Here is a 13,330-nt window from a genome sequence, read left to right as displayed (position 1 = left end):
TAGCTTCGCTGTCAATTTCATACACTTATGAAGCAGATCGAAGGAGCGCTTTCGATCTGACCATTAGATTCGCCACGCGACAGTTCCTAGATGAAGATCCGACAGCCAGTACCCTTTTAAGCTTCGAATCTTAGCATTGGCCGGGACAAGTCCTGAGGTGACACATCACCGTAAGTATTTCAACACTTTTCTCACTGGGCGAGAAGGAATACGGCAGTTTGAACCATGTTATGTCTACCAGTCAGGTTTCCACCGACCTTTCCAGGCTATGACCTTCTTGTTCCATTGACGGAACTGGTCTTTAGCTGGACCATTCCCACATCACTGTTGTGTATTATAGCAGTGGAAGCATTGATTGATCCTTATTCTACTTCTCCTTCTCTAAGGAAGTAGAAGTATATATACATCGAAGTGACATACTAGAAGCTTCCCTACAATTTCCAAGCATGCGCAATGATTCCCTGAGACTATCATGAATGTCATGATGGTTGGCTGAGCCTCATATCACAACAATCACTTCTGGCCATGACCAAATGTTTGCCGCTCCAGAGCTTGCCATTTCCTTTTTCCTCCTACGTTACATAATTGCATCGTTTGGCAGGCATCGTAAAGACTATCCCGCTGGATCTGACGCCGCTGGGAGGTGTTGAAAACGCCGTCCACAGTGTCCCAGAGCATGACCTGATAATGATTGCTCACGTGCAGTCGCTTCCTCAAGCGATACAGCCACGCAATACGGATCAGGCACCGGGCATCAGGATCGGGCAATTTACGGATCTCACGCACCTTGGCGTAATTTTCCTCTTCATTCGGCACTGACTCTCCCTGCAGCCGGATCACCACATAGTCACCATTCTGAATTCGTTCGTCCCGCAACGAACACGATGCTACCGCATCGAGGCTCCGCCAAGAGGCCATATTCTCTTTCAGCGGGACGATGGTGTATGCCATCCGGTCTTTGCTGAACTCAATGTCGAAAAATTCTTCCACGGGAGTTATCTCAGGTAGGACTGCCCCCGACGCATGAGCAGATGATGTGGAAGGCAGCGGTATTTGTATATCTGCTTCCTCTGCTTCCTCTGTTTGTACTTCTTTCTCTCCAGCTTTTTCTCTCTGTATCACTACCTCTATCGGCTCAGTGGGCTTCGGGGATACACCGGGATCAATAGGATAGATGTCTTGAATCTCCGCAATGACCTGACCTGGTCCTACTCCGGGCACTGGCTCTGTACCGGCTTCCTCTGCCCCTAGATTCATAATGGTGTTCCAATAAGCCGGGTTAGTACTCTGCGCTCTTTTTTCCTTCTGGATGTGGAGGTCGGATCTAACGATGTTGTAGGTTATCTCGCTCGCTGCTGACTGAAGAAAAGCAGCTGCAGGAGTTTTGTTCCGCTTCGACGGTCTCGTGGAATCAGGCGCTGCGCGCTGGGATTTTAGCAGCATCTTGTGGTTACGATTCTCACGGGTCAATTTATGCCACTAAAAGACGTGGTGTACTATATATACCTGGATCGAGGAACAGGTGCCAGAAACTCAAAAGCCTTAGGAATGAGCGTATTGTGGGTGCACCAAAACCACCGAAGTTAGGGCGTCGGACATAAGCTCACGCGTTGTTTACGCGACAATGTGCGACGCGCTACAGTACCACAAACACCACACTCTCACACTCTCACACTTTCACACTTTCACACTCTCACACTCTCACACTCTCACACTCTCAAACCTATGTCGACACATGAACGTACTAAAAATCATGTCGCTGGTTAATAGTTCGGCACTGAAGTTGAACACTGTTGACTCTGTACACCAGGATGACATCTTTGTGCACGCACAGTTACAGTACCTAGGCTCCGGAAATGGTGGACACTCAGTACGGACTCACAGAAATATTCGGACCGCGGTCGAGTATCTGAAAGGCCGGCGAGCCGCACGAAACTTCGTGAAGGCATGTTGGGAGAGGGCCTTGGCGATCTCCCCGCAAGCGTTTATTTTCCTGAGTGCCTCATTCACGCATCACCGCCTGTTAAGGAGAGGACAATACGCCTGCCAACATCTGACCGATCTCCTGAAGCGAGATCAGAGTAAGATTGACCAGCACGCAGAGTTATCATCTCTCAGCGCACAGTATTTGAATGACCTTAAACAGCTAGCTCAGGCTGACATGTTTGACAATCCAAAACGCACCAGGCGGTTACATCGACAAGCGCCCCGGACAAAGAACCCCACAAGGGCTCAAGAAGAGCTGTCGGCGCCATATGAGCCACCTACACATCATGATGAGCCTGCTGTTTCAACATGGCTGGACTACTTCCACAAGGAGCCAGCGTTTCTGATACATCTGGACCCTGCTTTGGACTTCTCGAAACTGAAACTACTGACATCTGCCACTGAAGATCTGCATACTTTTTGGAAGACACACACGACGTGTCTACCTACGATTGTGCCGGCAGCAGCATGCTGGCGGGAAACGCCGCCAACGTTTGAACAGCTCTGGGTCGAAACGTTGAAGATCAAAGCAAATAGTGCGTTGTGAAGAGACCGTACTAGGTTGAGAGAGTACTGACAGAGAAGATCATCGGGTCTACGAACAGGGCGAACAGTCAACCAATGCTGCGCTTGCGTTCTGTCAGATGGCGAGACCGAATCACGACAATCCTATTTGCATTATTGGGATGGAGCCTCCTGCATTGGTCCGATTCCGAACGTTCGGGGGCTGTGCTCAACTTCATCAGCGAGTGACAACGCACTTGGAACAACGCATGGTGTTCAATATGACGCCAAAATTCTCGTTCGTCGACTTGCATATAGGTATGGTCACTGGTCGTCGATCGAGGGCCCATATGCTGACCAAGACAACAGACTATGGCAAAGATGGTATCTCTGCTACCTTACACGAATGCGAAAAGGTGTGGGTGATGTATCCTCCGACGCCTCACAACCTGCAGTGGATGGCCGAGCACAGGGGCCAACAAGCCAAACTGAGACAGGGCATGGCGGTCTTGGAAGGGGGTGTGGTTGCGCACACGACTTCGGCGGAAGCGGTCTACTTACCGGCGGTATGCCTGCATGCTGTCTTCACCGTTGCCGGTGGGTTCCTGGTCTCGATCGATTGTACCACTCAGAGGTCAGTATGGCCGTTTGCACAATACCTCCGATACAACATGCAAGCGGAGCTGGAAGCCAACGAGCAGCGAAACTGCTATTTCTTCTTCCTGGATTCTCTCGACGTGGCGTTGCAGAATGCCGGGGCGAGGGATGCCTTGCGTGCATGGGTCTCGGTAGAAAATCTCCTCCAAATGAAGAGAAAGAAAGACCGAGGGTGGGTTCGTGCGGCACGAAAGGTATGGGAGGACTACCTGAAGGCTGACCCGATTATTGATGTTGAATGTCCCTGCCAGGGCGCAATCAGCCCCTCCTTTCTTGAGCATCTGAAGGACCGGCATTTACGTTGGCTATTCAATGATACTGCTGAGGGCCCTACCAAACCCAATTCGAGTGCCGAATCTGGGTCCAGGAACATCAGGGGAGGTTCCGCCACCGGAATAAGACGAATTTCACGTGGATGAATGACCAGGGCTGAGATGGGCTAACAGGAATACCCTGGGAATGGTAATGAGCTTTTGAGAAGTAGAGGGCCTGGTCAACAGGATCCTCAGATTGAAGAACTGGAATTTCTTCAGAGAGAAGACCGGGCAGAATAGCAAATGTTTTAGGATTGTCTTGTATTTCGAGCTACATTCCTACGCTACTGTCGCTTAAAATTGGAACTTTCTGAGGCGAGGGAATGAACGGCTCTCGAGATGTGGTCTGTATTTGACGAACGTCTTGTGCTGGGGCCGACCAGACAATCGCCAAAGTCTTGGCAGAACTCACTTTCGACGAAATAAGATATTCTGGAAGTTTCATCCTCCCAACTTAAGCGACTCCATCTAACCTCGAAAATAGTACCTGGTGGCTACAACAGCCGAGGCAGTACCGCCAGGAGCGACGCTTGAAAGGAAGGATGGTTAATTCATGCATAAAAATACTATCTCTTGACATCGACGTACCAGATACGGCGATACCTTTGATCGCTCCAGCGGCCGTTTGGAAACCCATACTACCAAAATGGATCCAACTCTGATATTTCGTGCTGGTCCGAAGGACTTCATCCCGGGCATCACTCTGGCACGTCATGAAGAGAAACGGATAAGCATTGGCAGCTCACATTACATGCCTCCCGCCCATCTCGAGCCGGATAACATGATAACACTTCTCCAGCAGTGCATCAGCCTAGATATTACACTCGAGGTTCACCGCTTCCGTGACAAACTCCAAGAGCTAGCTGCGACTGGAGAGCCAGCTGTAATGGTCATGACGAAGTTCTTCACACTATTCACGGGGAAGCTATACACGATGGCTGTTGAGCAAAGCACGACCCCAATACCAACGAATCTGCAGAACAAAGTATTCGTCTTCACCGCTGAAATCATCGACATGTTCGCCAACCGATGCGTCGGCCACAAACCTACACCACCAGTGGACTGGGCGTGCCGGCTGCGGCTGCGAGATGTGTCTGCAGCTCGATTCTTTCCTCGGCAATCCCTCACAAGAAGAGTTGTCGATCTCTGTAGGAAATGAGGATCGTGTGCGACACTTGACTGATCGGTTGCCTAACATCGACCAAGGCATCGACCAACCTTTCTGGAAAGAAAACGAGCCCGAGAATGAAACGCAGGTCGAACCCGGTTTCACGCTCAAGATTCGCAAGACGGTGAGGGCATGGTGGCACGCCGTAAAGCTATGGGAGCAAGACCAAGACGGTGCTCAGCCGCAGTTTGACAAAGCAATTGACGATGAGGGACTGAGGGACGGCTTGAGGGTGTGCCTTGATCGGCTCGGCGAGGGCGAGTGTGGATTATCCATGTAGGAAGAAGCTTTGTTTGAGAACTTGTATTTAAGTTTATGGCTTCTCATATTAACTTTGTCTATGGCATGGGCGTCGGATTAGGTTGAGGCCGATGGGAAGAGAAATATAGGTAAGAAGTAGTGCGTAAGTGTATATGACAAACGAAGCCCAGTCAACGAAATGTACATCTCATGTCAAAGGTCAGAAAGCAAAGGCGAAAGCTAGGACGTTCCGAACAGAATATCGAGGAGGCCCTGCAAGTGCTTCATTGACCGAGTCCAATGCGTTCGGATGTGTACTGTACATACCGTGAGCGAAGTAGTCTGTAATTTGGACTCCTGTGTACACTGAATCAGGGCTCTTTGATCTCTCGAATTTCTCCCTACCGACTGCCCTGCGGACCTTCCATCAGCAAAGAGAATGGAACACAGTTCAGAAACTGGAACGATAGGCTAAGGCATGAACATGGAGGTTCCGTGCGAATGTCAAACTTTTGCGGAGTATTGTGAGTGACAGTACGATATATAACGAGGTTCAAACTGGGAGGGCTTACGGCTTTCTGATAACATGCATTTTCAAGGACGGTGGAATACAATGGATTGATCAAAGAAAGGACATTGCACCTTGCAGGGCGGTCGAAGACAAAGTTTCGTCGCAAGGCCCTTGAGCAAAATGCGGACAAGCGACGACGGGAAGGTTACGATCAGCGGCGAAGTTGCCTACATCCCCGGGCAGAGCAGTCAGCGAATACACTTCCTGGTTGAGCTTATGGCCGCAGGACTGTGCTTGAGAAATTGGAATGATGGTCTCGGTATGGCTTCTTCGTCGTCAGGCTCAGAACTTTTCAAGGATGATCGATAAGTCTGGCACGAGTCTGGCCTTGAGTCTTACATTCCGGAGCGATAAGGAGATAGGTACGGTCTTGTAAGTCTACTAGTCTTTCTCTTATAGTAATACTACCCACTACCGGATTGGACTTTCTTAATCACGCCCTTGCATTTGTGTAACGGAAGGTATCATGGCCCCTTATGACGATATATCGACGGCTGGGATTGTCAGCTAATCCGGTATACTGATATTGTATCCGCCGAGCCATCGGTTCTGATCTTGCTTGTCCAGGAATATCAAGGATTACGGAAGATAGAGTTTAAATTCCTCAGACTTCTTCACTCTAGTCTTGTATTATAGTTAGACTGGTGAAAGAATAGTCTACAGTATCCGTCTTTGCTCGGGCAATGGTAACGTTAAGAGTGACTGGAGAAGTTACTTTTCTTACTTCAAGAAGAGAAAGCTTAAATCATAAGATCTACTCAAGACCATACATCAATAGTAAAGCAAACCTGTTCCGCCTGACGTCACTGGAAGCATCTTCTGATACAGTAATGCAAGTCCATATGAGGCCTTCTCAGGGGACTCTGCCTTTCTTCTCTTTGAGGCGTTATCTCAAAATTGGAGTGATTTGAAAGGTCAAGATCTCCTACAGGCCTTCGATCCAAGCTCGAAATATAATGCTTCGACTCTTTCAAAAATCCCTCCACATCCGAAGGCCCATCGTACCAACTCCCGTACTGACCCTTCTCGGTATCACATTCACAGAATCGAAAATAGTGTTTGGGAGTTTGCAATCTTTCAAGGTGGATAGATCGGCGGCAAGCCCATCCAGGTTGTTTTTCCCATTCAGCTTCCATGAGCCCGTCGAAGAGTGCTCCACCCTTTTCTTCCGAGTGGAGTAACGTACTGGCCATTGTCCGATCACCTTCTTCATTGAAGCCAGAAAGAACCCAGTCCGCCCATGCTTCTTCGTCGTTGAATCGTACCACGATGCGTGTTTGGGCTCCACCTTTAGTGTTTGAGTGAAGTGCAGCCCGAAAATGGGAATTGTCTGGCAAAAGCAGTTTCAGGTTCCTTGTCAAGAGAGGCCGAAACTCTTCTGTGTTCATCGACTCCCCACAGCCGATTGAGAAACAACAGAACTTTGCCGCCATAGGATTAATATGTTTGTGGCTCTGTGACAACTTTAACACATGTGATACAGAAGTCCTATTAGCGACCTTGACAGGAGACGAGGGCTTGTAATCTTTTCATTGTTGATTCCTTCCGTCTCTTCTTCGACAGTCCATAGGCTATTCTTGTCTATATACACATCTAGTGGGTACCTCTAGCACTGCCTGGCTGAAGTTTGCTTTCTAGCACTGCCCTGTTGGAGTCAATAGGTGACCAAAAGTTCAGAATCTACTGTGTAAAACGCAGACCAATCGGATCGTGTTTATCACGACCTTACCACGTCCTAGACACATGGACCGTTGTATGTATACAGTACTGTATATTACCCTAAACACGGTTATAATGCCAAAGATTTCCCTCAGAATATGGTGGCGGCACGTTCATAACATGACTAGTTCCAAGCAAGTAAACTCGGGATGAGTTCCATCTGATGAAAAATCGGCGACCAATGATTTGTAAGGCCTATCTTAAAGAAACTACTGTAAATACTGATAGTAGCTGTGGAGCATGATGATGATATGCTTTATCACCCTCCCGGTCGAGCCCCTACGGCGCTCACCCCTAGATATCGAGGAGTTACATTCCTGATACTACCGTGGATGTCTGTAAAGCCTGTCCCGAGTCAGGTACAGTGCAGAATCTACATAACTAACTATGGTGCTGTACAGTCTTGTATAGGATCATAGTGTACTGCACCACATCTTAAATATACAGTACAGTCTCTAGGCTATTCTCACCCCTAACGACGTCCCTCGCCGTGCAGGAGCTGCAGTCGTCTTTCATTGATAAGAGCCTGCAGATGGGCTCCGACTCTATGATGCACCTTATTTTTTCTCTCTCCAAGCTCTGGATCGTGACCTATTGGCTTCCTTTTTGTCTCTGCTTCGGATCTCAAATTGATGAAAACGGAGCTTCACGGCGTTCTCTTAGCCCACTCTGTAATGGGCACGCGGAACTCTGCAGTCGTCGATACAGCAATGTGACCTACGTGACCGCCCCACAATAGCCCGTTCAACCAACTCGGTAATCCCGCAAGTAACCAGGCAGCAAGTATCGAAACGCAGCTTAATGATGGCGTGAGGATGCGTACGACGCTTACCACAAACTGAGCAAGTAAAGTGCCGTTCGGCTGACACACCGACAGTTCAATTCCAAACTCATTTTGAGGACAATGAGCTCCGTCTCTGTCATACGAGCTGCAAAATCTTGGACGCTGGTCTTCTCGTGGATCTGTTACGGAGGCTGCGAGTCTGGCTGGAGAACCATCCGAATGAAGTCGTCAGCGTCCTCATGGGCAATGACAACTTCATCGACGTAGGAAACTACACCGCCTCAATAGTCAACTCGGGCTTGATCGATTATGTGTACCACCCGCCCGCCGCGAATCTAGATCTCGACGCGTGGCCCACCTTAGGGGACATGATTTAGAACAATTCCCGGGTGGTGGTGATGTTGGACTACTAGGCCAACTTTACCCGTGTGCCCTACATTCTTGATGAGTTTCTCGTCATGTGGGAAACGAAATTCTCTCCCACCGACCCGTCTTTTCCTTGCACCTCTGAACGGCCACCCCATCAAAGCAACGAGGTCCGGCGGACAAAGATGATGCTGATGAACCACAATCTCAATCAAAATTTTTCCATCAAGGGTGTTGAAATCCTCGTCCCTTATTGGACCAAACTGGACCAAACTAACGCGGATCATGGAAACGGTAGTGTCGGTGATGCGGCACGTCACTGTGAGACCGCCTGGTCTCGATCTCCAAACTTTTTGTTGGTCGACTATTATAAGGATGGAAATTACCCTGGGTCGGTGTTTGCTGTAGCGGCCGAGGCGAACAGTTTATCGTACGCGCACTCTGGTAGCTCTGATCAACTTACGGCTAAGATCACAGACGTGATATTCGTGTATCTTGGCTCCGTTCTGATCTTTATGCTGATATGGAGTTAAACATCGATATTTTGGGGGCGGGCCATTTCGCCGCTACTGTGTATCTGGGGAGGTGTCTAGGGCGACCCTGAGCATGCTCAACGCTGCTTCAAGTTCGCTAAGTTCGTTGCAATCAAAATATTGCACAACACAACCTGGGTCGATGAGCGTAGAGGCCATTTTCCTTAATAGTGCAGACGATAATGCAAGGGATCTTATGCCTCATAAGGATGGTCTGTCGCAACTTCAATGAGATTGAGCTGCCTAGGTAGCAGTCGAAGAAATTTTCGAGAACTTCGCCGACAAATATCCAACATATATAAGAACTCTGTAATCATCTTGTTCGGCAGATCTAGAGAAGGTACGGAGTAAATCGAATTGAATCGACATTGGTCTGGATACCTTCCTATGATAGAAAACACGTCTGTCCTGGCGACCCAGCATATTCTGATACTCGCGGATGTCTTAAAAGTTGTTTTCTGGCCGAGGCTCCTCATTTCCCGGCTGTCGAAAGTGTATGGTGATCGTCGGTTTGAGTCAGAGAGTCGCCTCCCATTTCCTTGAAAGGATGACGCTCCCATTCGGTCCTGACAACTCGAACTGACTTTGGCGTATGTTGGCCAGAGTTTGCGGACAAGTATCAGTGACAAGGCGTTTCTATGCCCTAGACAAGGTTCCTGTTGGTTTTTGACGAAACTCCACACATCAAAGCGAACCAGCCATGTCTGACAGCGAGATCACGCGAACTTGAAAGGCCGCTCAACATCGTTGATGAACGTAACACATGCTGCTTCTGCCAACGCTTAGTAAACTTGAGTTTGCCTATCTTCGTAGAGAGAGAAGGCTTAAACAAGGCTTACTCCATTATTTTGTCCTTTTGAAGCTATTGATTCTCATAGGATTGAGTTTAACGTGGTGATTTGCATAGAGGATCCGGCGCCAACAGTAGGAAAAACGGTAGTATCTTATTGGTATAGGCCAATAATGCACAACGCTCTGAGAGTCCTTGCAGCTCGAGATCGTACGTGGGTGGTTGCTCTTGCATGCGGTCTTCTTAGGGTGCCTTTAGCCTGGCAGAACTATGCAGCGGACGACGCCACCTGCACCATGACCAGCCAATCAGTCCTGCCGACAAGCTAGTCTAGGTTGTGCAATTGGTTAGTGAAAGACAAGATAGATATGAGAAAAGCTGTTGTCCCGCTATGGCTACTGGCAAGCTCGGACAAAAAAGAACCATTTGCATACTTTGTGCATGAAACATGAGCAGGTTTAAGGCGGACTATGAGCTCCCACCTCCACCTGGTGCCCGCTGGGAACTCTCAGAGAAACAGGTCAGTTATTTCTGAGTGCCAGGAGGTGCTCGACAACGCGATGATCACCTTACGAGCGACCTGTCGAAGTCCCGAAAATCACCTTGTGCACCTCACGGAAGGGAGTGGCGCCTCTTTTATGTGCGTCCACGATAGAGAACGAACTTGATCCTCATTTCCCTGGTCGACCGAAGTTTACAGTGTGAGAGGATGAAGAATACGTGACAAAGAGGTGGGGTGGACGAGAGAGACATAATCGAGATAGTCACTACTGCCACTGCCAACACTTCAAGATATTCCGTTTAAAATCTAGTCTCTCTCAACTCATAACGCGTCGACTCGTTAACAAATCATCCTCCAAACCTCTAGAAACACCAAACATACAGTATCAGTTCGCGAAAGAGTGTTGCAACTTATAACTAGTGATGAAAGATAAAATCTAGCATTCTATCGTCCTGACACACCATAGTTTACAGTATCGAAGATTGACAAATTCACGGCGAAGAGGTGAAAAAGAAAGGAGAAGAGACGATTCACTATATAAAGCAATAACACTACTCACGAAGGGAACACAACATGCACAATCTGTCATATTAAGTCATGCTATTAATAACATTATCTAGTTATAGCTTAGAAAACACTTTTTAGACGCATTATACACTGTCACTTCCATAGCTTGGCAATATCGCGACACACCACCTGACCGAAAGAGGTCGTGGCGATGCGTCCGGTTGCCAATCGTGTCTCGATGGCCGAGGGCGAGCATCAACTCGGGAAGCATTAACGAGTAAGCCTCGTACACTACACGTATATCCCATACAATACATCTGTACTATATATAGCGCACTCCTAAACAATGAGCTATCGCACTGGGATGGCTAAACTCTCGGCAGTTCCTAGCGATCAAGTAGTATTCTAGCCAAACAAAACAAAGATTGGATGGGGACTATAGGTCCGTTCCAGGTGGCCCCGTTCGCGACCCAACAATACAGCGGCACAGACGAGTGTACATTAAGTAGACAGGAACAGAGGAGGGCCGGGAAGAGCCTGACAGGTAGCATATATATAGAACCCATATTAGGATTGTTAGTATGGAGTTTCTACTTACAGTATAATAGTGCGCTGCGTACCTCCCAAAAAATACAGTAGACGGCTGATATGATGTAATTAATCTCGAGAGAGCGACGTGGCTGCACTTACTATATGGATGGGTAAAACCGAGTAAGACCGTTGTGGTAACTGTCCGAAGCAGTGGGTTCGTGGTACAATACTTAGCACTGGGCCACAAGGTACTGCGGTAATTTCATACTAGAAGTCAACTTCTGAATTGGTGGTTCATGTCGTTCACTAATGATCAATCAACAGTGTCCCCCGGAGTTGCGTGGGAAGAGCCACCAAAGAAACAACCGATGGCAGGTATCTCGGCCCCCATTGCATACAGTAAGACCGCTTCTACCTGTGGATTTCTTTTTTGTCATTGCTTTTCCGGACTCCTTCCCTTTTCTCGCACAGAGTTTTTGTCAGTTTTCAATCCCTGAGCCTACAGCAACAGACGGGTGCTCGAAATAGAACTGCATAGGCCAGTCCTCTCCTGATTTCTCTCTATCAATACAGACCTGTTGGAGCTTCCTCAGTCCTACAAACTGATGCAAAGCAATACTGCATTTGCAGATAAAGTCAGTGTTGATCCACAACACGAGATGGCGTCAGGCCTCCGGGCACTTCCTATGGATCACTTGTCGGAGATCCCTCAATTTCTTTCACGCATATCGTACTTACTTCGTCTTTGTGATGACCACAGAGATGTTGAAGGGTGCTCGGACCTGCTTGTAGGTCTTCATGATCAGCTACAGATGAGCCTCCGCAATGTGGAAGATTTCCTTCGGAACTGCTCTGCGTCATTCTCGAAGGACCGTGAGTGGGCAATTAGCACCGCACACGATGCAACCATCGACGTCGCCGACGATGATGCTACAGATGCCACTCCCGCAATAATTCCAAACGAAGTCACAGCAATCAATCAAGATCTCCCGTCGAAAAAAAGGAAGCGAGCCGGTACGGAGTGGACCAGTCTAGATCGAATCGTGGAGAAAGTTGCGAGTCCTGACGAAATATTCGAAGCACTGATGACACGAGCGGGCAAGTACTCCTCCCAAACCTCCAGACTACGGTATCTGACGAAACTTTTTTTCCACTTCGCCGGCCCGTACGCCTTTGAACAAATTCGAGACTCGTTTTCAGCGATTCATTGCACGAAAGAGATAGATTTGACCACATTGGAGGGTCACGTGAGAGTGCTGGACCGATTTATCTTAGCTCAGCCTGTTGAGAAACGCGCGCTCCTGGTGTGTCTCTGCAGCGAACGCTCCCGGCTTCAAACATGCGCGAAAAATGAGGGCGAAGGCTACCCTGATAGAGTGGCATTGAAGGAAATTGTAACCTCGGCCTATCCGAGTCTGAAATTGAGCAGCAAAGAATATGCCTTCAAAAAGAGAAGGCTACAAAAAACGTTGGAGAATGGTCGCCATTGGCTTACAGCACATCAACGCTCCCCGAGTGCTCTTTTTGCAATGCCGTCCCACTTATCGGAGAAAAAGCGAGTGAAGCCTCTTTCCCCACGTCCAGTCCTGTTCGTTTTGCTGAGCTAGTGTTTAGTTTTCAGACGCTGCCCGGCGAGCTCGTGGGCGCCTTCTTCGATCTCTTGTATTTGTATCGTGGTGGATTTCTTCGTCGTGTCGATGAAGTATTGGGTCCGTCGGTGACTGACTTTATTGAAGGAAAGCGTCCATTACAACCACCCCCTTTTGGGCAAATGAACCAGGGTCAGATGGAGAAACACCCAATGGACTCGGAATATTTCATCGAGATGAGTCGCATCATAGTGAGAAGCATGCCAGCCGCTGCATAAAATTTGGAGTCCTTGACTTATCAACTCTTCGAGCGGTGCGTCTTTACCTTTGTCCAATCGAGATCATGGAATGCTAACGGATGGTTGTGGCAGTTTGCCAGTTTACCCCTTTGCTTTGCGATACCGACAAGCTGAGCGACTATGTCACTACTTAACATGTTTAAGTAGCGTGCCCATGAGGATCGGGCGGCCGAGATCAATCTTGAGACATAACGAAATTTTCTGTCTGCAAAGAATCATCTGATGCAAATTGCGGAGAGCGTTTCAGCAGAGGCCATCCTTCTAGGCACG

The 13,330-nt window shown here is 48.5% G+C and overlaps 6 protein-coding genes across 7 annotated transcripts; 5 read left to right on the top strand and 1 right to left on the bottom strand.

Annotated features, from left to right (window-relative positions):
- Positions 1-337: 337 nt before the first annotated feature.
- On the bottom strand, positions 338-1,502 carry PV06_11601. Of its 2 annotated transcripts, XM_016413308.1 has the most exons (2): positions 787-1,502; positions 338-708 (listed from the first exon to the last, which is right to left on the bottom strand). In XM_016413308.1, the coding sequence occupies exons 1-2, from the start codon at positions 1,441-1,443 to the stop codon at positions 514-516; spliced, it is 852 nt and encodes a 283-aa protein (XP_016256304.1). In that variant the 5' UTR covers positions 1,444-1,502; the 3' UTR covers positions 338-513. The 2 variants fall into 2 exon arrangements, with proteins under 2 accessions (XP_016256304.1, XP_016256303.1); XM_016413307.1 differs by having other exon boundaries at positions 338-1,502.
- Positions 1,503-1,753: 251 nt separating this feature from the next.
- Positions 1,754-3,566, top strand: PV06_11600 (uncharacterized protein; the record flags this gene model as incomplete). Its single annotated transcript, XM_016413306.1, has 3 exons — positions 1,754-2,522; positions 2,572-2,808; positions 2,860-3,566. The coding sequence occupies 3 exons, from the start codon at positions 1,754-1,756 to the stop codon at positions 3,564-3,566; spliced, it is 1,713 nt and encodes a 570-aa protein (XP_016256302.1).
- A 541-nt stretch (positions 3,567-4,107) lies between these two features.
- PV06_11599 (uncharacterized protein) lies at positions 4,108-4,909 on the top strand (the record flags this gene model as incomplete). The annotated part of the gene is made up of 2 exons (XM_016413305.1): positions 4,108-4,609; positions 4,668-4,909. 2 exons carry the CDS (start codon positions 4,108-4,110, stop codon positions 4,907-4,909), a joined length of 744 nt encoding a protein of 247 aa, XP_016256301.1.
- Positions 4,910-5,560: 651 nt separating this feature from the next.
- Positions 5,561-8,320, top strand: PV06_11598 (uncharacterized protein; the record flags this gene model as incomplete). The annotated part of the gene is made up of 2 exons (XM_016413304.1): positions 5,561-5,699; positions 8,037-8,320. The coding sequence occupies 2 exons, from the start codon at positions 5,561-5,563 to the stop codon at positions 8,318-8,320; spliced, it is 423 nt and encodes a 140-aa protein (XP_016256300.1).
- A 174-nt stretch (positions 8,321-8,494) lies between these two features.
- PV06_11597 (uncharacterized protein) lies at positions 8,495-8,842 on the top strand (the record flags this gene model as incomplete). The annotated part of the gene is made up of 1 exon (XM_016413303.1): positions 8,495-8,842. The coding sequence occupies one exon, from the start codon at positions 8,495-8,497 to the stop codon at positions 8,840-8,842; it is 348 nt and encodes a 115-aa protein (XP_016256299.1).
- A 2,989-nt stretch (positions 8,843-11,831) lies between these two features.
- On the top strand, positions 11,832-13,039 carry PV06_11596 (uncharacterized protein; the record flags this gene model as incomplete). Its single annotated transcript, XM_016413302.1, has 2 exons — positions 11,832-12,731; positions 12,794-13,039. 2 exons carry the CDS (start codon positions 11,832-11,834, stop codon positions 13,037-13,039), a joined length of 1,146 nt encoding a protein of 381 aa, XP_016256298.1.
- Between the last annotated feature and the right edge of the window lie 291 nt (positions 13,040-13,330).

Source organism: Exophiala oligosperma, assembly GCF_000835515.1.
Source record: "Exophiala oligosperma strain CBS 72588 unplaced genomic scaffold supercont1.44, whole genome shotgun sequence".
Lineage (NCBI taxonomy): Eukaryota > Fungi > Ascomycota > Eurotiomycetes > Chaetothyriales > Herpotrichiellaceae > Exophiala > Exophiala oligosperma.
This window is presented reverse-complemented; position numbering and strand designations above follow the sequence as displayed.

Coding starts and splice junctions, on each gene's coding strand:
- PV06_11601 (XM_016413307.1), bottom strand. CDS start 1,443: ATGCTGCTAAAATCCCAGCGCGCAGCGCCTGATTCCACGAGACCGTCG.